This window comes from Orcinus orca, chromosome 10 (assembly GCF_937001465.1).
Source record: "Orcinus orca chromosome 10, mOrcOrc1.1, whole genome shotgun sequence".
Taxonomy (NCBI): Eukaryota; Metazoa; Chordata; class Mammalia; order Artiodactyla; family Delphinidae; genus Orcinus; species Orcinus orca.
Window position 1 is genome coordinate 68589925 of NC_064568.1, and position 22155 is coordinate 68612079.

Below are 22155 nucleotides of genomic sequence, written 5' to 3' on the forward strand. Positions count from 1 at the left end.
TATCAGTCTACCCGGATCTTTCTCATTTTCCATCATATGCACGTATCAGAACTTATTTAACTAGTTTCCTGTTGGTGGAAATTTAGGTTGTTTCCAATCCTCTGCTACGACAGACAATGCTGTAATGAATATCCTTTTAAATCGTCATTTTGTACATCACCCGTAGGACAAATGACTAGAACTGAAATTGCTGAGTAAAAAGCTTTTTGCATTTTAAATGTTGATAGGTATTACCACATTACTTTTCATGAAAGGTGTACTGGTTTATGTTCTTACAAAAAATCTGTGAAAATGTTTTTCTACATCCTTTACAACATGGTACGTTATTTTTTTGTTTGTTTGTTTTGTTTTGTTTTACCAACTGGATAACTTAAAATGCTATCTCATTGTAGTTTTTTTTTAAATTTATTTTATTATGAGTGAAGGTAAACATTTTTTCATGTGTCTAAAAGCCATATTTTTTCCCATGCATTGTCTATTCATATATGATAACAATTTCTCTAATGCATTATTGGTTTTACATTGATCTGCAAGAGCTCATGATATAAAAAGGAAATTAGCTTACTTTCTGTGCTATTTTTTCTTAGTTTGTTTGCCTTTTTATTTGTCAATGGTAATTTTTTTTGTTCTTGCCGTTCATTTGTTTTCTTTTTTTCTTTAAAAATTTCTATCTGGTGGATTGCCTCAGTCTTTTCTTTTATGGCTTCTAATGCTTTTTGATATGGCTGGAAAGGCCTTAAATGCGCCAAGAGTATTTTTTAAATTATCCAATAATTTCTTTTGGCATTTGTTCAAACATACACAAAAGTAGAGAGAAGAATAGAAGGAGCCAGAGTTACCCTCATCAACTTCGACAGCAGTCAGAATAGGGCAGGGCCAGTCTCATTTCACCTACGTCCCACACATTCCCCCATCCCTTGACTATTTTGAAGCAAATTGCAAACAACATATAATTGTACGATTTTTTTTAATGCTGAAACTTTTGATCTGGAATTATTTTAGAGTTAGAGCTCCAACTTTGTTTTCTGCAGATACCTAACCCATTCTTCCCACAGTTTACTGAATAAACCATTGTTTCTCCATTGATTTGGGTTTTTTTAAGTTTATTTTTTAAACATATTTATTTATTTGTTTTTTGTTTGTTTGTTTATATTTATTTTGGCTGCACTGGGTCTCAGCGGCAGTGCGCGGGATCTTTGTTGTGGCATGCGGGATCTTTAGTTGTGGCATGCGAACTCTTAGTTGCGGCATGCATGCAGGATCTAGTTCCCCAATCAGGGATTGAACCCGGGCCCCCTGCATTGGGAGCACGGAGTTTCACCCACTGGACCACCAGGGAAGTCCCTCTCCACTGATTTGAAGTCCCTCTCCACTGATTTGAAATGCCACCATTATCATACAATAAATTCCCATATAGTGAGTCTGTTCCTTTCTATTCTTATTTATTTATTTATGGCTGCGTTGGGTCTTCATTGCTGCTCACGGGCTTTCCCTAGTTGCAGTGAGTGGGGGCTACTCTTTGTTGTGGTGCGTGGGCTTCGCATTGTGGTGGCTTCTCTTGTTGTGGAGCACAGGCTCTAGGCTCACGGGCTTCAGTAGTTGTGGCATGTGGGCTCAGTAGTTGTGGCTCATGGGCTCTAGAGCACAGACTCAGTAGTTGTGGTGCATGGGCTTAGTTGCTCCGTGGCATATGGGATCTTCCCGGACTAGGGCTTGAACCCGTGTCCCCTGAATTGGCAGGTGGATTTTTAACCACTGCGCCACCAGGGAAGTCCCCCTTTCTATTCTTTATTTTGTCCCATCAGTCCATCCATTTATATTTTTGCTCCAGTACCATGCAGTTCTGATGGATGTAGCTCTACAATATATTTTGGTGTTAGGTTAGACATTCCCTAAAAGATGCTTTGGGTGTGGGCCTCCCCTGGATTTTGAAGACGTGGTCTGAGAATGAGGATCTGAGGTAAGCCATGGTGTATACACTCAGTTTTAGCCATAACTGTGCCCTTCAACACTTTTACTGGGATAAGGTGAGGCATCACTCTGGCAACCAGAGACTCGGGTCCAAGTTCTGTCTTTGCCACTGAGAACTGGATGACCTTACCCTGAAGAGCTTCTGTGGCTCCCCACCAGCTCCAGCTTTCTCCAGTTCTAAGATTGTAGGGCTAGGGCTCCTTGGGAGTACCAGGCAAGATGGTGAAAGTGTAACCAGTGGTCACTTTGACAGGAAGTCCCATAGATTAACACAGGAGATTGGCTCCTCGGGGAACGGAAAGAGTGATTAAGCAAGACTCAAGACTGTTAACAGTTCCAGAGCTCGTGGGCTCCTGGAGGCAGTTGTTGCCTCATTACCGGGTCCAGGAGGCACGGGGCTGCATGCACGATTGGGAGCCTCTGAGAGGTGGGAGCTACCCTGGAGTTGCAATGCTTCTTTTCTTTGGCGGGGTGAGGATTGGGGAGGGAGCTGTGGTCCCCACCCAGCTCCTGGAACGAGGTGCAAAGGGCTAAGCCCTTTTCTCATGAATTTGGACCTCTCTGCATCTAGCAGAAGGCACTTGGGCAGGAGACTTGAATAGATTACCTACCCTTAAATGGCCATGTGACCCTGGGCAAGTCACCTGGCTTCTCAGAGCCTCGGTTTCCCTATCAGGTTAGTGGGGGGAAGGGAGAGGATAAATATACTAGGAGGTCTCTGAGACCCACTGACATGGACAATTTGGGTTCTGTGACTATCACTATTACTTATAGTTATTGTAGTAGTTGGAGTGAAGAGCTTACCCAGTTCCTCAGCCCTTTGGAGAGAGAATGATGGAACTGGGAGAGGCCCTAAGGCAATCACAGATGCTGTGATTCTGTCCCTGTCCCCTACAGCATCCTTCTTACAAGACTCTCCCCTTCCTGAGGGAAAGCCTGTGGTGCCTGCTTGCTGAACCGAATCCTACAGTGGGGAGCTGATTTCTGGGATGCCTGGGAGCAGGATTCATTTGCCCTCAAGTCTGGCCTCAAACTTTATACGATTTCTTGGGCGAGGAAGTGGGGAGAGGTAGTAGTGCTGGGGGTGCGTGTATGTATGTGTGCTCCTGGCCAGGATGAGGTTTCCCACTGTTACAAGGATGAGGTAATGATGATCAATAAGGGGAATGTGGGGACTTCCCTGGCGGTCCAGTGATTAGGACTCTGCGCTTCTGCTGCTGGGAGTCTGGGTTCGATCCCTGGCTGGGAAACTAAGATCCCACAAGACACAGCACTTGGCCAAAAAAATAATAATAATAAGGGGAATATGGCAGAGGAGGGGCCTCTGAAGGAGGGCTGCCCCTGCTGGCTGACTCTGAGGGTGTTGTTCTGAGTGGCTCTGAGAGGGCAGGGACCTTCGTAGACGCCAGCAGCCGTGAGGGATGTCCTGTCTGACTGTGAGAGTTGACCGTGAGGGGTGTGTGTGTGTGTGTGTGTGTGTGTGTGTGCGCGCGCGCGCGCGCGCACATATATGTGTGCACACACATGTACACACGTGAGGACTGACTGAAGGACGTCCCCATTGTCTCTGAGTGGCCATACCTGGCCATGATGGGGGCATAGACTGTTTTTAGGCGCACGTTGCAAAGCCGTGAGGGGGCAGTCCACTGTCCCTGACTGATGGTGACAGGTGTGTTGAGACAGAACTGGCGGTAGGTCACCTGCTGCCTTTCTGCCCTAGGCCTCCTGACAGGCAAGGAGGGGGCCACCAAGTACCCTCTAGGGAGAGAAGGATTGACAGACTCAGAGGGCTGATGCTGAGGCCTTTGGCATAGTGGGGACTGGTGAGGTGTCCAGGAAGTGCTGCTTTCTTACAAAGTGCCAGGGGACTGATGGAAATAGGGTGCAGCTCGACTAGGAACTCCCGGACAGTGATGTCAAGAGCATCCCATGTCCTGCGATGTGGTCGCAGGGAATCTATTTCGGGATTCTAACTCCCTTCACTTGTGGGAGCCTGACAGACTCAGTGATGTGACACCCACATCACAGTAGACTCTTCCCCCAGCACTTCAGTTCTAGAAGCTTCCGCACTGGGAATCTTATCTTGCTGCCTCATGTGTGTGTTATCTCATGTGTGTGTTATCTCTGTCAACAGAAGTACACGTGGAACTTGAGTTCCCAAGTCTCATGACCCGAGCAAAGCCTGCCCATTCTGCCCTGTTCCAAAGCCCTGTCCCATCATGGCTGCTCTGTCAGGTGTCTGTGATCCACAGAGGGGCCTCCTGTCCGCCGAGGAGCTACCTCTCCAAGGAGTGGTCTTGGAGCAAGTCTGTCCCATGACAAACCAGGAGAGTGGATCTGGTGCCAGATTTGCTTCTGACATCATGGCTTGGGCAGGTCTCTGCCTTTCGGAGCCTACCTCCCTGAGTTTCCTCGTCTGCTGAGTGGGGATAAATCGTATCTGTACAGCACCCAACTTTTATGAGACGCAGATGGAATTTCACCCTCATCCATGTTGTCACCACAATTGTCATGGCTAACTTTACCCAGTGGTTGCTGTTTTCGGGGCATAGCTGTGAGCGCTTTACATGGATTATATATTCAACAGATATTTGCTAAGCGCCAGCTGTATGCAAGGCACTGTTCTAGGCATTTGGGATAGAGCAGTGAATGAAAGAGTAAATTCCTTACTCCCATGAGGCTTCTGTTTCAGTAAGAGGAGACGCAAATTTTACCAAATAAATGAATAAAAATACTCTATTCTGGGAAGGGGACAAGCGCTAAGAGAAAATAAGGCCAGGGAACTTCCCTGGTGGTCCAGTGGTTAAGAATTTGTGTTTCCACTGCAGGGGGCATGGGTTCAATCCTTGGTCGGGGAACTAAGATCCCCAATCAAAAATAAATAAGTAAATTAATTTAAAATAAAAAGAAAGTAAGTAAAGCCAGAAGGGAGGTGGGCTCTGCTGGGAATGGGAAGGGGTGTTTCCACTTCAATTGTCTCCTCTCATCTTCACAACAACCCTGTGTGGTAGATATTAGTCTCATGTTCCAGTGAGGAGACTAAGGCACAGGGATGTTATGTGACTTGCCCAAGGTCACACAGCCAGTGAGCGGCAGGGCTCAGGAGGCAGAGTCTGTCTGACTCTAAAGCAATGGGACTAGAAGTCACTGCCTCTCTTGGCCACTTTTTCCACATTTATGGGTCAAGAGGGTGGGTTGGACTCTCTTCTGGTATTGACACTCAGTGAGTGTTTCTTTGATTACAATACACAAGGCCCAAGGCCGAGCCCACTGGAGGGTCGTGGGGTCATGGACGGAGGGAACTCCCCTCTTAGGGGGATGGTGAGTGAGGATGGATATTGACCTCTGGGTGTGGACAGATGCACCCCAAGGAGGGGTGTGTATCTCATCATTGTTTCCAGGGGCAACATTAAGGGTGATGGGGGAGTAGGAGATACTAGCAGAAGGACAGTTAGATTTGTGGAGGAAATTCTCTATTCTAACCCCTGGAATCTCATTCTTGGCTTCCCCCCCACCGGTGTTTTGTTTTTGTTTTTTTGGCCAAACCATGGCTTGCGGGATTTCATTTCCCCGACCAGGGATTGAACCTGGGCCCCGGCAGTGAGAGCATGAAGTCCTAACTACTGGACCACCAGGGAATTCCTATCTCCCCTGCCTTTTATTAAGAAATCTTTCAAATCTACAAAGGAGTTGAGCAAATAGTTCAATGAATGCTATTGGACAGATGGCTAACAATTTGCCCCATTTACTCTTCCCCTCCCACCCACACTTACGTCCTGTTCATTTGCTTATGTATTTACTTAGAACCATTTGAAAGTGAAATGCAGACATTATACACTTCAGCATGGATCCCGTAAAGACAAAGAGATTCTTCTACATGATCACAACACTTGTACCACACCTAAGAAATTCCACATTGCTCAGTGAATATCGTCTAATATGAAGTCCATATTCAAATTACCCCATTTGCCCCCAAAATGTCCCTTATTCCTACTGTGTTTTTGTTTTTTTTTTTTAATTAATTAATTTATTTATTTTTGGCTGCATTGGATCTTCGTTGCTGTGCACGGGCTTTCTCTAGTTGCGGCGAGTGGGGGCTACTCTTTCGTTCCGGTGTGCAGGCTTCTCATTGTGGTGGCTTCTCTTGTTGCAGAGCATGGGCTCTAGGCGTGCGGGCTTTAGTAGTTGTGGCATGTGGGCTCAGTAGTTGTGCCTCACGGGCTCTAGAGCACGGGCTCAGTAGTTGTGGCACACGGGCTCAGTTGCTCCGCAGCATGTGGGATCTTCCCGGACCACGGCTCAAACCCATGTCCCCTGCATTGGCAGGTGGATTCCCAACCACTGCGCCATCTGGGAAGCCCCCTACTGTTTTGTTTTTTGAAGGGAAATCCAATTAACGATTGCATAATATATTCAGGTGCCATTTATCTTTATTCTCTTGAATATAGAACAGTCCCCCTGCTTTATTTTTTCTTTTACGACACTAATCTTTTTTTGAGTCTACTCAGTTATCTAGTAGAACAACCCGCATTCTGAAGGACAGTGTGTGTCAGCGGAGGAAACAGTGAGTAACTGAGGGTCCAACACTTGCCCAGAGCAAGGCTGGGTATCATGAGGCGATCCAGGGTTAAAACTGATCTCTACTGCCCTGGAACTCACTGCTAAATTATGTCACCTCCCCCAGGAAGTCCTCCCTGATAGGCACTGGCGAGTTGTTCCTTTCGCAGTGCTCTCACAGCACTTGGCATACAGGTCTACTGCCCCTTCCACACTGTGCTGTAATTAATTTTGTGTCTTCTTCTGCATGAGGTTATGTGAGTGCCTCTAGGGGAGACCAGGAGTTAGTCCACCCCTATAACTACAGGGCCAGGGGCTCCACTTGGGTATGTAGGTTGTGTCCTGTACAAGGGTGCCTGACCAAGGGGGTGAGTGGGGACTGGAATCCAGCCCACAGTCCACTTGCCAACCCGTGGGCCCTGGCACTGGGCTGCATCTGCCCAGAGGAAGGGGCACTTTTCCTAATTTGCCTAATGGAGCCTCACACGTCACAGCAGGCTCGTTTTCCACTGTGCTGGCATTCGGTCGGTGCTCAGTGAACAGCTGTTGCTTAAATGCATGCTAGATCTTGGGAAGGGTTTGGGCAGAAGAGATGTTCTGGTAACTGTTCTTTGGGGGAAAAAACCCCTGACTTGTAGCATTTGCTGATTCCCATGGTGTAAATACTCCCACAGCGGGTGATTGCAGGCCGCTGATTGGGAAGAGAGGTACCCAATTGGCTCTTGCAAAGCTCTAATGTGTGCCTCCAGCACACCACTGTGGTTTTACATCTATAATCTTAAAGCTGCATCTGAAGCAGACTTTGAAGGCCCCAAGAGAGAGACAGAAAGAGATATGGAGAGAAACAGGTAGAGAGAAAAAGCAGAAAGGGAAGAGAAAGAGGCAATAACTGATAAGGAGTCAGAGACTCTACTTCACTTTTAAAGTTTGGGGCCTCCCCAAGGGTGAGGAATTGCTTCATTGAGTTTCTATGCAACCTGTGTGAAGGAACTTGCCCAAGGGGAGGCTAGACCAGTGGCTCCAGACCCCTGCAATGAGCCCATTGTCCCTGAGGCAGAGTCCACAATCCCTCCACTCAGCCTGCCTGTGACCTTTGACCCCAACAGGAAAAGTCCAGGGTGGGTGTAGTGCTCTTGCTTCATCAGTCCCTTCACACATGCTGTTCGCTGCTTCTAAATCTTACCCGCTTCCTTTAGAGCTTGGCTCAAGTCTCAGCACCTGCAGGAAGCTGCCTATGTGCACATCAAACCCTTCCCACCCTATACAGGTTTACGTGCCCCAGACTTATTCTCACCTCCCCCTCGCCACCCCCCACTAGGACCAGACTCTACTCCTTCCAGACTCCAGCTTCCTTCTCTCTTACCTTGAAGTCTCACCTGGACGAATCCTTATCCATCAAAATCCTCATCAATGGACTGACCTTGAGTGACAGATGAAAGTAGCCCAATTAATGAATTTGACAACCCTTACTTGAGCACCTACTATGTGCTAGGGAGCTGGGAGCAGTGTGGACCGAGGCACAGAATAATATTCCTATAGGGGGAGCCCAGAACATCATGGGGTCACAGATAAAGGGGCATGAATCCTGCTTGAAGCATGGAGGAGCTTCAAGGAGGAGGTTAGACTCTAAGGTGAAGGGTGAAGAGGTATCAGCTAGGCAAGGGGATGAGAGAATCAGGGAGGTTTGGGGCAAAGGGAGCAAGCGTGGGAGGGAATCTGGCATTCCAGGAATGGCGAGTGGTTCAGAAAGGATGACATGGACCATGATGGGATGCAGAGGTGGGGGGGTGAAGGATGCGCATGTCTTGAAAGGCCATAAAAGCCATGTGGGGGAGCTACGGATTCCCTGGTGCATATGTGGAAGGAGTAGAGAAACGTTGTTAAGGAGGAAAAAGAGGTTGGAGGCCAGGTGAGGCTGAGAGAGGGAGGAAGGGAGGATGGAGAGAGCCCCTGCTGGAAGCTGTGATGTGAGGAGATAAGCTGGTAGAGCAGCAAGTTGCTTCTTTCTGGTCTTTCAGACAGTGAGATCCTGGACCATCCTGTGTAACCACCCCCAAGTAAGGCAATAGAACCTATGATGGCCGGAGAAGACTTTTTTTTTTTTTTTGGCCGCGTGCGTCTTCGTTGCTGCCGGCCGTGGGCTTTCTCTAGTTGCTGCAAGCGGGGGCTACTCTTCGTTGCAATGCACGGGCTTCTCACTGCGCTGGCTTCTCTTGTTGCAGAACACGGGCTCTAGGCGCGCAGCCTTTAGTAGTTGCAGCATGTGGGCTCAGTAGTTACGCCATGCAGGCCCTAGAGCACGCAGGCTTCAGTAGTTGTGGTGTGTGGGCTCGGTAGTTGTGGTTCGTGGGCTCTAGACTGGAGGCTCAGTAGCTGTGGCACACTGGCTTAGTTGCTCCACGGCATCTGGGATCTTCCAGGACCAGGGATCAAACCTATGTACCTTGCATTGGCAGGTGGATTCTTAACCACTACGCCACCAGGGAAGTCCCAGAGAAGACTTTTGACAGTTGAACAGAGAATTGAAGGAGATGAGGGCATGTGGATTCCTCAGGGAAGAGCATTCCAGGGGAGGGAACAGAAAGGGCAAAGGCCCTGAGCGGGATGTGTGGGAGGCCGTCAGCTGGGGGTGGGTGATGAGTCAGAGAGGCCAGCGCAGGTCAGGTCAGGCAGGGCTTCATCAGCCACCGTGGATTTTCTCCAGCGTTGATGGGGAGTCATGGGAGAGTTTCGAGCAGGGAGTGACTGTGTTCAGCAGCCCAGTGTCCCCTCACCTCTCTGTCCCCAGGCCAAAGCACCATGGAGAGTGGACAGAGAGTGCCCCGAAAGAGCCGGAAGCTAGGCTCCAGCCGCCGGCGGCAGATACGAGAGCCAGCTGATGGCCAGGATGCCTCTGTGGCCCCCGAGCCAGAGTCCTGGTCCTCCCAGTCAGCTACAGAACTGCAGGGCTTCTTCCAGGACTGTGGTGCCAAGGAGAGGGGCTTTGTCACTCGAGAGGATCTGGAGGTGAGTCCAAGGCCCCATCCCCCTGAATCCCTTTTCCACAGCCTTCTGAGATTCCCCATCCCAGGAAAGCAGAGCTTGCCTGCTGTTTTCGCTTTGTCTCATCTCAAATTTGCTCTTAGGAAAGGCTAGGAATTTGTTCATACTAATGTGTAAATGATTGATAAGGCCTTTTGTGTTATCCTCTTCCAGAAATATTTGCATATTAACAAAGGAAAGGTTTTAGGTCAAAGAAGTAACTTGCGAATGGTATAATTTATTTTTATTTTTTTAAATTTTTTTACATCTTTATTGGAGTATAATTGCTTTACAATGGTGTGTTAGTTTCTGCTTTATAACAAAGTGAATCAGTTATACATATACATATGTTCCCATATCTCTTCCCTCTTGCGTCTCCCTCCCTCCCACCCTCCCTATCCCACCCCTCCAGGCAGTCACAAAGCACCGAGCTGATCTCCCTGTGCTATGTGGCTGCTTCCTGCTAGCTATCTACCTTACGTTTGGTAGTGTATATATGTCCATGCCTCTCTCTCGCTTTGTCACAGCTCACCCTTGCCCCTCCCCATATCCTCAAGTCCATTCTCTAGTAGGTCTGTGTCTTTATTCCTGTCTTACCCCTAGGTTCTTCATGACATTTTTTTTTTTCTTAAATTGCAAATGGTATAATTTTAGGCCCACTGAGCAGGGAAGTTTATCTTGGGGAGCAGTCAGGGCCCTGGAAATCAAACAATGTCAATGACTGCAAACTTCAATGCAACAGAAGACCAGCCAAGGTTGTACATGCCAAGAAGTAATCTTAGGCTGTGAGCTAGACCAAGATTGGCTGGATTTTTTTTGTTTGTTTGTTTCTCTTCATTTTCTACAAAGGGTCCTATGTGGGCTGCCGGAGTCTCACTGGACCTGTTGTCTCCTCCTGATACTGCTCTATGCTCCAGACTTTGTTCTTCCCCCATCAAAACTGACACTTTCTATATTCCACCCTCAGGCCCACAAAAAAATACAAATGGCTGATGTTAAAATATAATTTTCAAAATGGTTAAAAAAAAAGACTTTTGAGTAAATATAAAATCAATACTTATCAAAGATCTATCTAATTCATTATTATTATCAATCAGTGAGGGAACCAGTAAGATGTTAGGACAGGTTCAAGGCCCATCTGAGAAGCTGGAATATTTATAGGCAATTTGACAGAAGAGTGTTAGGATAAGTTTGCTGAGTTCAGTTTTAAAAATGGCTAATGTCCAACAGGCCATAAATCTTTGGGGTTATCTGTACTACTAGGCAAAAATTATTTTCACCTCTCCTGGACAAAATCTACAAGTTAACAAGTAACTTCGATAAGTCTGGGACTTCTAATGAAAGGTAAACAATGAGATGAACTAAGTGCATTCCTCTCGTCTAGACAACACTTGGGTAGTCTTTACCCCCATATGGTATTGAAAGGATGTGCTGTCTACCTTTTTGCCTTATTTCCAAGTTTCAGATAATTTCCTGTGATCATAAATAATCTCCAAAGTTTTTTATTTTTGACATAAAACAGTCTGATCTCAGTTGGTTTGGCTCGATCGTTTCCTTAGATGCAGTGAGGGAGCAAATAAAGCATGTGGACCTCCTTGACTGGGCTCTGCAAATCTAGAGTTTTGAAGTATTGAGCCATTTTAGCTTCTGTCCAGAAGTTTTCATATGGAATCTTAAGTTGGACTTTTAAAACCTCTGTTATTCGCTCTTCTACCTAGAGTGACCATCTGTCCCAGTTTGCCTGGGCTGGAGGGATACCTGGGATGTGGGACTTTCAGTGTTGAAACTGGGAAAGTCTTGGGCAAACTGGAACAAGTTGGCCTCCCTACTAATACAGAAACCAAGCATAAGACTTTCTCTAGCATCTTTCACCTGCAGCACCTATAAATGTGAGGGACTTCCTCCCTTCTTGAGGTTCCCAATTTTTCTAAGGTCCCTCTCCTGCCCAGAAGTAACCTTCCTTATCACCTGTTTCCAGGCCAGCTTCCTGAGAGAGCTTTGCAGGCATTGCTTCGACAAGTGCACCTTACAGTGGACTTGTCACAATTGATTAAATGAGAATCATCTTTTAATACAACATCCAGTTACACAACTGATCTATTCAACTATATCCCAGTAAAAAGGAGGACAGATTCTTATTGAAACTGTGTAAATAACTATATTGCCAGAGAAAGGAAAGAGATTCAGGAAAAGTATTGAAGTATTGGTTTCTGAATCAAGAGGGGGTCAGTGAGATTCAGATACCATTTAAAATGTTAAATTTCAGTTTATGAAAGCATAATTTCCTAAACTGAAGGTTAGAGACAGCTCAAGAAGACAGAGAGAAGATTTCCTCATACATCCATAAAAATAAAACAATAAAAAAATAATATCAACTATATTCCCAGCAAATAACCACAACTCGATTTCCTTTAACGATTCATTCAGTTCCATGTAATTAATTCTTCATCTACTGGATCTTGAGTGAGCTGGCTGCTTCTGGACTGAAAAGAGTCCTAGAAATTGTGATCCACTGGCTCAGTCTGAAGGTCGGCTAATGCCAGCTTGGAATCCTGTACCCAAGTAAAGCATCAATAGTTCGTAGAACCTGGTACAGTCCTTTTCCACAAGACTTTGAGTGTGTGCTTTGTGGAAGACACAAACTACCCTGCAGCTTGTAACCAAGCCTTCAGGCAAGGGTAGGAAAGCAGAAATGTGTTTAGTAATGAGACTGAAAGCCTGTAGTTATTACAGTAACTAATAATATCAGAATGGAAGAGAGTAAAATGCTCTATTGGGATATGGTATATAACTATTTCATAAGAGTTTGATTAGTGTTTCCCCTGAAGATAAGAACATATTTTGCATAGTAAAGACATTGTCTTTAGGGCCTTCCCCTAAAGCATGCAGTTTCTGAAATATTTATATTAAGAGTGTTTTACCTATGTAAACTTAGCCTAGGAAAGGCTGAATATCTTTTCTGATCTGACAGTTCTTCCCACGATGCTCTTATAATAGTGTTGAGGTACTTAATAAATAAAGAGAAAGATATCCTGACATTTTAATTTTATTTTTTTCTAAACTTAGGATCTGATGTTGGGAAGGCAAAACCAAAAGAGCCATCACAGAAGATAGGGCACTAGATTAAGATAGAATCATGGGATCCTGGGCTTCCCTGGTGGAGCAGTGGTTGAGAGTCCACCTGCCGATGCAGGGGACACGGGTTCGTGCCCCGGTCTGGGAGGATCCCACATGCCTCGGAGCGGCTGGGCCCGTGAGCCATGGCTGCTGAGCCTGCGTGTCAGGAGAGACCACAACAGTGAGAGGCCTGCAGAATCATGGGATCCTGGGAAATAGTACTTGGTTTCCTATTTAATCAAAGTGACAATAAAATAAAACATTTTGAAATAAACATAGAAGGCAACACTATTGCAAGGATATTTAGCTCTTTTATAGGGGAAGTGGCTCTGCTTTTCGTTTTAAAGAAAATTAGAACACGATAAAGCCAAAATAAAGCAGAGAAAATTATTCTGCTGAGACATGGAATCAGTTTTCCGGGCAACTTACACAGAAGATTAATAGTAACCCCTTTTTCACCCTTGCCTAGGGCTCTAAGACCAATTTATCATTTTAATAGAGATGGAGCCAAATTCTAGTTTTGCATTAATATAACATGTGGCAGTAAAACTTTCACAAGATTGATTGATTTTTTTTTAAAACAAATTTATTTATTTGGCTGTGTTGGGTCTTCGCTGCTGCGCACAGGCTTTCTCTAGTTGCGGTGCGCAGGGGCTACTCTTCGTTGCGGTGCGTGGGCTTCTTATTGCTGTGGCTTCTCTTGCTGCGGAGCATGGGCTTTAGGCACGCAAGCTTCAGTAGTTGCAGGTGGCAGGCTCAGTAGTTGTGGCTCGCGGGTTCTAGAGCACAGGCTCAGTAGTTGTAATGCACGGGCTTAGTTGCTCCACGGCATGTGGGATCTTCCTGGACTAGGGATCGAATCCTGCATTGGCAGGCATATTCTTAACCACTGCGCTACCAGATTCACATTTTTATAATCTTAAACATCATGTAAAGATAATGTCGGCTTATTTGATAAGTGAAACAAAATGAGAAGTGTAGGAAATTCAGATTAACTAGTTTCTTCAGGAAAAACAAATCCAGATCTTATGAAAAATAGAATATATACTTGTATTATATTTACTATAAGATGGAGAAAACACAGATAGCTATTATATTTGTCTTTTGTAAACCAAAATTATTAAACCAATTTAAGTAATTAATTAATCTTTTAAATAAATTTATTTTATTTATTTATTTTTGGCTGTGTTGGGTCTTCGTTGCTGTGCACAGACTTTCTCTAGTTGTGGCGAGCAGAGTCTACTCTTCGTTGCGGTGCGCGGACTTCTCATTGCGGTGGCTTCTCTTGTGGAGCACGGGCTCTAGGCACCCGGGCTTCTGTAGTTGTGGCACACGGGCTCAGTTGTTGTGGCTCGTGGGCTCTAGAGCACAGGCTCAGTAGTTGTGGCGCATGGGCTTAGTTGCTCCGTGGCATGTGGGATCTTCCGGACCAGGGCTCGAACCCATGTCTCTTGCATTGGCAGGTGGATTCTTAACCACTGCACCACCAGGGAAGTCCTAAACCAATTTAATTTAATTTGTCAAAGATTCACCTTAATTATCTGAACCTGGCTCCTTAAAAGTTTTCTGAGTTAGCAATTTCTTGTAAGGGATTTTTTTTTTAAGTCCAGCACATTTAAAGCATTAGAAGTTCAGTTTCTTTTTTTTTTTTTTCTGTGACTTTGGGGGCCATTAGATTTATATAAACACTTATTTGTCTCTACAAACCAATCCACACAGAACCCCTGTGAGAGATGTAGTACTCTAAGTCATTAATACCCAGATACAGAAAAATATTCACACTCACAATGAGAGTTAAGGGCCGTTCTGAATTACAGACATGTAGACACACAGACAGGGCTTCTTTTCTCCAACCCTAGCCACAGGTCAAAAGTAAACACAGAAACAAAAACTCTCCAGTTCAGATTTCAAAGAGCTGTTCTCCTCCCCAGCGGGCTCAAAATTCTTAACCGATTTGAGGTCACACCTAGAAAAACAAACACACCACCACCAACAACAAAGGATTAGCAAACCAGATTTTCTGTTGTCTCTCAACCAACAGACACTAGGTCTCCTTCATGTATCCCATGGAGATCTCCAAATGGTTAGTCCATAAAACGGAATTCCCCACCATGGCTACCACCAAAACCAGAAGCAGAAAATCAGTAAAAACAAAAACGTAAAAACTAGAGAAACAGAGTCAGCAAACTTAAAGTTCTGTCACACTTGAGATTCCCTTCAAGAGCCAATGAAAAAAGTTCCTGGGTTCCCAGAGTCCATCTGGGGCTCTTTTTCCAGCAATGCGGTTTACTGGGTTCTGACAGCTGAGTCCACGGGGGCATCTCCATGAACCTCCAAAACTGTCAAAGTAGAATTTCCAAAAAGGTAAAATCATGACCCTTGGACAAAAATAAAATGAGTCTATACCAGAGGTTTTATTTAACTCATTTATTAATGAGAAATGTTATGAATGGTTGAAAGAGCATTTTAAAAGCTGGACAATTTAACAAAGAAATGTTAGAATCGGATTGCTGAGATAGATTTTTTAAAGTTGGTTAATGTACAACAGGCCATAAATCTTTGGGGTTATCTGTTCTGTCAGACAAAAGTTATTTACATCTCTCCTGGACAAAATCTACAAGTTAACGTGTGACTTCATTTAGTCTGGGACCCCTAATCAGTACCATGTGTTGAATTAAGTACATTCACAGAATCTAGAAGATGCTTGGGTGGCCTTGGTCCCCCTGTAGAATACTGAAAGGATGTGCTGTCCACTTTTTGTACTTATTTTCAAGTTTTAGATAATTTTCTGTTCGGTATTCATTGCATTTTATTTATAGAAGTGAAAACAGAGCCAAAAAATGTCCAAGAATAGGGGAAAAGTTAAGTACTTTTGGAACACCCATTCGAGAGTATGAAGGAGCAATTTCAATGAGAGTTACGGGTATGAAGAAATTATGGATAAGAAAAAGGTTCAGCATTATATACATCATAATATGATTGCAGCTCTGTAAAATATATGCATCTGGGAAAGGTGGGATGGAATTACTTTCATATGAGGAAAGGAGGACACCTTTATTTCTTGCTTCTTCCACCCTGTTGTCTGGAATAGAGATTTTTGAGTTCCGGAGGCTTCTTGTACCTTCATGTAGAGGGTGGAACTGAGGGACAGTTAAGCCTCGAGCTTGAAGTCTGAGGCCCTGCAGACATAGTGGAGCTGCCACAGCAGCCCTGGCCCGAATACTTCAGATTACTTATCTCGGCTTTTATTATTTAAGCCTCAGCTATTTGAGTTTTTCTGTTATCGTTCGTTAGTTTGTTTTTGCTGAATGCATCTGAGCCTAATCCTAACCCATATGTAATAAAAAAATAATCTAGGATTCATTCTGTATTTAACATGAACAAGCAATTCCGAGGTTTTTTTTTTAAATAAATTTATTTATTTTATTCTTGGCTGCATTGGGTCTTCTTGCTGTGTGTGGACTTTCTCTAGTTGCAGTGAGCGGGGGCTACTCTTCATTGCGGTGCGTGGGCTTCTCATTGCGGTGGCTTCTCTTGTTGTGGAGCACGGGCTCTAGGCGCATGGGCTTCAGTAGTTGTGGTACGCGGGCTCAGTAGTTGTGGCTCATGGGCTCTAGAGTACAGGCTCAGTAGTTGTGGCTCACGGGCTTAGTTGTTCCGCAGCATGTGGGATTCTCCTGGACCAGGGCTCAAACCCGTGTCCCCTGCATTGGCAGGCGGATTCCTAACCACTGTACCACCAGGGAAGTCCTCCAAGTTCTAATTAAAATTTTAACATAGATATTAATATTTTAATGCAGAACATAGTCTGTTATACTGCATCACCGAATAGTTTTAGATAATTTTTTTGTGTGTGTGGTACGTGGATCTCTCACTGTTGTGGCCTCTCCCATTGCGGAGCACAGGCTCCGGACGCACAGGCTCAGCGGCCATGGCTCACGGGCCCAGCCGCTCCGCGGCATGTGGGATCTTCCCAGACAAGGGCACGAACCTGTGTCCCCTGCATCGACAGGCAGACTCTCAACCACTGCGCCACCAGGGAAGCCCAGTTTTAGATAATTTTTGAAGACTGATAAACACATTCTGGGGAAATTTGGCTACTGTCCTTTATTAGAGTCCTAAAGGGATGAGACTCAGAACAGGTAGGTTTTGATGTTGGATGGAGGAAGGGAAAAGGTGTGGATGAAGTTCAAGGCACTGCTGAGAGGGCGGCCTTGGATAGGGTCCAAGAGCCTCAAGGGTCTGCCTTGAGGTCAGGTTGGCGGTGCGACTCCAAAACTGGGGAGAGGGGAGGTGGAGATGGCTACAGACAAACACCCTCTTCTTTTCTGAGGGTGGCCCAGAGCCCTCCCCAGTGGGAACAGTGCCCAACTTACCTCTTCCTTGCAGGTGGCCAAGTTCAGCTTCCTGGGCAGCAAGGAGGAGCCAGGGATGATCTTTGACTGGGTGGATGTGGAGCGGAAGGGACGCCTCTCCCTCGAAGAATTCAGCTCTGGGCTCAGTATGTCTGTCCTGGGAGGGCCTCTGGGGAGTGTGCCCAGCATGAGGTGAGGCTGGGCAGACAGGAAAGACCCCAGGACTCCCTACGAATCACAGGACCTTCATAACATGCCCAAGGGCAGTTCTGGGCATGGATGATGATACAGATTTCTGTGGAGATGAGAACACTTAGCCTGAGTGGGAAGGCAGTTGGTTCGACGCAGAGCTGAGCCTGAAGACTCTAGCCCAGGAGACTTGACTTCCTTTCCACCAGAGAGAGCAGTTTATTAGCTGGCAGCTCCCCTGAGCATCCCCCTCCTCCAGAGAGGCCTCCAGGCTTGCTTTCTGATACCTCCCTTGTCATCTCCCCAGTAAATCATTCCCTTGAGCAAGAGGTTAAGCACCACCTGTTCTTGAGATCACAGGCCTTGTTTCTGCCTGAAGAAGGTCACATTCTAGCTTTGGTTAAAGGAAATCAAGGCCCCAGGGAGCAGCAGAGGGTGATGTTTAGTGGGTGCGGGCTTCCCTGGCCCTTCCTTAGCCCTCACTGGCCAAGGTTACTCCAACACCGGCTTCTCAAGACATGCCCAGAAAGACCTAACGACACCAAAGCTGGAGATGCACAATATTCCTGCTGAGCTTGATGGGCGAAGACCTTCTGGCCCAGGGAATGGAAGGAGTAGTGTCCTTGCAGAGACCCTGTTCAGCTTTTAATGGAACAAAATCCAACCCCCTTCCCAGGGCCTACAGGCCAGCACCATCCAGACTCTTCCAATCTCTTGGGCTCACTCAATACCACTCGCCTCCTCCAGCATGCCAGTCTGGCTCTTACCTCAGGGCCTTTGCATGTGCTGTTCTCTCAGCCTGGAATATGCTTCCCTAGAAATCCACATTGCTTGTTCCTTCTTGTTAGTCACATCTCAGTTCCAGTGTCACTTCCTCAGGACACTCCTGACCACCCCCTCTAAAGTAGACTCTATCTAGTCTCTCAGTGGAAATTACCCTGTTCATTCCTTTAGCTCACTTGGCACATCTACTTAAAAAAAAAAAAAAGTGTCCTTTTCAGCATTCATAGACTGTCAGCTCCACCAGGGCAGGGATTTTGGCCAATTTTGTCCCTAGCACATAGTAGATGCTCAATAAATATCCCTTGACTGAGTGAAAAGACTGTGTTGGCCACCGTGGAGCTGCTGTGTGACTTCCAGCAAGTCTTTTGGCCTCTCTGGACCTCAGATGTTCATCTGTAAAAGGGACACAGTGTCTACCTTGAGTAGACTCCAAAGGTTGATGTGAGGAATGTATGACCCTGGCCCTGTAAAATGTGACTGACACAGATATAATGATTTCCCCGATGACTGGAGCAAGGCAAGGTGGGAGGTCAAGGGACTGAGCCGAGCCCCACTCTGCTCCCTTCTGCACCCCTCTGTCTCACAGAGAGCATCTTTGGCTCTAGCCCGAGCACCCACAAGCTCCACAGAAGGAGGCCACAGTCCTTCAAGCGAGGATCTGTAGCCACCAGCTTCCCAGTGCAGGAGGAGGCCGACGCTGAGGAGAAGGAGGCGTTCTTTGCCTTCATGGAGCAACTGGAAGCCAGCCACTCACTTCCCGAGTAAGGCCAGCATGGTTGTGGGTGCAGGGAGAGCTACTGCTGGTCAGTGGGGGTGAGGACTCTCCTGGACACAAGGTCGAGCGGGAGCCACCAGGTAGAGCTGGGCGGAAATCCTGGTTGAGCCACTTGTTAGCTGTGCGACTGCGGGCAAGTAGCCTAACCTCCGACCTCTGTTTCCCCGGCCACAGAGTGAGCATAAGAGCTGCTGTGGGATTAAAGCCACGTGTGGAGAAAGCCTACCCACTAGGAGTCCATCCCACTCAACCTCTCCCTCCCTGTCCTGACCTACATGGTCACTCCTCAGAAGGATTAGCGAGTTGAAGGGTCAGCTCCCTAAGGGGACTCAATTCTTAAAAATACAAAGCTCCCCGAGGGTGCCAAAAAGAGGGTCCTCCAGGGGTATGATGGGGGATGCTTTTCAGGCATGGTGATGCTTTGAGTTGGGCAGGACTGGAGATAGGAGAGCTTGGAGACTGCCTCAGGCTCTGGGCTTTTGGCGTTCACTCATGCTTAGAGAAGGGGCTCCTGCCTAGAAATGCCCCTCTCACAGCCCCCAGGTCCCACTGGGTCTGTTAGAACCAGCAAGGGAATCACCCTCGCCTGTCTGCCCAGGTTCTCCCAGGTTCTCCCGCCCCGCAGGGCTCTGTGAGGACAAGCTCTCGGAGGGTGGGGCAGCTGTTGTGGCGCAGGCAGGGTGGGATTGGGGTGCAGCCTGGCGGGACAGGTGTGGTGGGGAGTGATTTACCCACTTGGCAGCTTTGCCCTGGGCTCAGCCCTCAGGCATCTGTCTTCATGACTTAGTTAAATCCATGTGAAAGCAGCATTTACTGAGTGCCAACTGGGTGCCAGACCCCAAGCCGGTGCTTTCACTGGGTGTGTCTCATTCTCCAGTGGCCGTTTTACAAATAAGTTCAGAGAGGGCATGGGACTTGCTAAAGGTCACACAGCTAGAGTGGGAGAAGAGAGAAGACAGATGGAAGCCCTGGGCCATCGGACTCCCAAGTTCCCCCACCCCACAATTAATCACCAAACCATAGAGAGACAAAGTGTTGTGGGGATTCACGAAGGGAAAGGGCACCACTGGGAAAGGTTCCTGGGGGAGGTGGCATTTGAGCTTCACCTTGTAGGGTGTAAATAGATTTTCGTGGCCCAGGTGCCCAAGTCTCTTGGAGTGTTGCCATTAAAACCGAGGAGTGGGGCTCCCCCTGCCTCCTGGTCCCGCCCCGTGTCTAATCTCTGGCTATCCTCCCCTCCCAGGCAGGCGGAAATCTGGCAGCTATGGAAGAAGCTGCAGCAGGAGGAGCCCCAGCTGGCAGGCAACCTGGAGGGCTTTCTGGCCAAGATGAACAGTCGCCTGCAGGAAGCACGGACTGACAAGGAGGTTCTGGAACTGACCCTGAGGAAGTGAGTTGGGGCCGGGGTGCCTTGCCTGGTGTTGGCACACAGTGGGTGCTCTTTACATCTTAGTTGAATCTTAATCGAATTCTCTCAGTTCCAAAGAATGGAGGCCAGGCGTCCACTGCAGGGCTTGGGAGCCAGACGGGCAGAGCTGAACTGGAAGAAGGGGTGACAAAGGGGACCTATTGGGGAGGACAGACTTAGGCCTTCAGCCAAAGAGGGAATGGTCAGTGTGTCTTGGTGCAGGGCCACTGTGGCACCTAACCCCAGGTCACCACTCACATAGACTACAATGCGTGTGGTGATCCTGGGGTTGGTATGGGCACAGCCTTGCCAGGGGCTCTGAGTTATGGGGTTAGGAGGACAGCAACAGCGGGAAGTGGGGACAGAGTGATGGGGCTTTGGGGACTATGAGACAGGGCCACAGGAACCAACATCTTGATGATGGTTATGGGAGTCGGCATGACGGGATCAGATGATCAATATCAAGGGCACATATGTCAGGAGCTGTTACTGGGATGACTGTTCTCAGGGCGACGGGGGTCAGTGACCGCTGGCAGAGTGAGGTGGACAGTAGCATAGACTGCAAACCCAGGCCCAGACCACCTCTGCCAGCAGCAGGGTCCCAGGGTGCTGATGGGCTGCCTGGTCCCACCCCCCACCCCTTCCAGGCGGGACTCTGACCACCATCGCGAGGTCCAGCAGCTCTATGAGGAGATGGAGCAGCAAATCCGGCAGGAGAAGCAGCAGCTGCAGGCTGAGGTAGGCTCTCCGCGACAGCCAACCTCTCCCCCGGCCCTGAACTCCCCTGCTGGCCAAGCAGCGGGCCGGCCACTGGCCAGTGTGGGGCAGCAGGAGGCTGCTGGGAGTAAATCTTCTCACATCCCTGAGCTCGTGTTCCTCAGAGAGGTGGGGTGGGGAGTGTTGAGCCTGGGCCCCCTGCTCACCTCTGCCAGGTCTCGCGTGTCTCCCGGAGCCACTCCTTCTGCTCTCTGGGTTTCTGTCTCCTATTGCCTGAGCCAGGGCAGCTGTCCTAGACCCCTCCTTGTTGAGACATCCTGGACCCTGCACCCTAGGCCTGGGTGGAGGTGAAGTGTGGGGAGAGCCAGCCCAGCCCAGCTGGGTCTTAGATTCGGCAATACAGGGGCTGAGACCTTTCTGCTCCCCAGAGCGACGCCCGGGGCCTGGCCCTCAGCTCCCAGATGCAGGAGGTCCTGGAGGCCAAGGAACACGCGGTGCAGCGCCTGACTGAGGGCCAGAAGGAGGTGAGTGATGGGTTTCCCCGGGAGCCCAATTTCTGATGATTCACAGACCCTGACACCCATCTCCTGAGGGTTCCCTGGGCTCATTGGGCTCCTGCATCAGAGCTGGCCCCTAGGAAAGCGATGTCTCTGGCCTTTTTCTGAGATGAGGCTGGGTACTGCAGTGGAAATACTGGGACATGAGTCAGAAGGTCCAAGTTCAAATTCCTGCTGTTCCAATTAAAAACCATGCAAATCCGAGGAAATAATTTTGCTTGTCCTGGCCTTAGTTTCTCCATCTGTAAAATGGGAATAGCCACATCTACTGCATCTCCCCAGCTAGTTGTGTCAAATGAGGTAATAAATGGGAAAGCATTTTGAAACAGGAAAGCACTGGGCAAATACAAAGTCTCAGCATTGGAGAAGCTTGGTGATAGGGTGGTGTTCAACTTTCATCTCCATTGTCAGCTGAGTGACCTTGGGCAGGTTTTTAACCTCTCTGACCCCTGGTTTCCTCATCAGAGAAATGGAGATCAGAACTTTTGCCTTAGAAGGCTGCTGTGATGATTAGAGATACTGTATTTGAGGGCCTAAGACGGTGCCTGGCTGGTAGTAGGTGCTTTACATATCACAGTTATTACTGTCGCTGAACCTGACCTAGCTTCCTGGTCAGAATACCTGCTACCCCAACACCTCCGGTCTCATAACCTATAGTCACTTCCAGTTGGCATTGTGCTAAGCCTTTGGGTCTGAGACCCTGCC

At 47.6% G+C, this 22155-nt stretch overlaps 1 protein-coding gene across 1 annotated transcript in view; it reads left to right on the forward strand.

Moving 5' to 3' along the window:
- Positions 1–2319: 2319 nt before the first annotated feature.
- RAB44 (RAB44, member RAS oncogene family) overlaps positions 2320–22155 on the forward strand; it is a 32831-nt gene continuing 12995 nt past the window's right edge. The window contains exons 1-7 of the mRNA XM_004267663.4: positions 2320–2398; positions 9317–9534; positions 17056–17167; positions 18580–18754; positions 20012–20158; positions 20824–20914; positions 21322–21417. Coding sequence (XP_004267711.2) covers positions 2374–2398; positions 9317–9534; positions 17056–17167; positions 18580–18754; positions 20012–20158; positions 20824–20914; positions 21322–21417 — 864 coding nt within the window. The 5' untranslated portion in view covers positions 2320–2373. The remainder of the gene's footprint in view (positions 2399–9316; positions 9535–17055; positions 17168–18579; positions 18755–20011; positions 20159–20823; positions 20915–21321; positions 21418–22155) is intronic.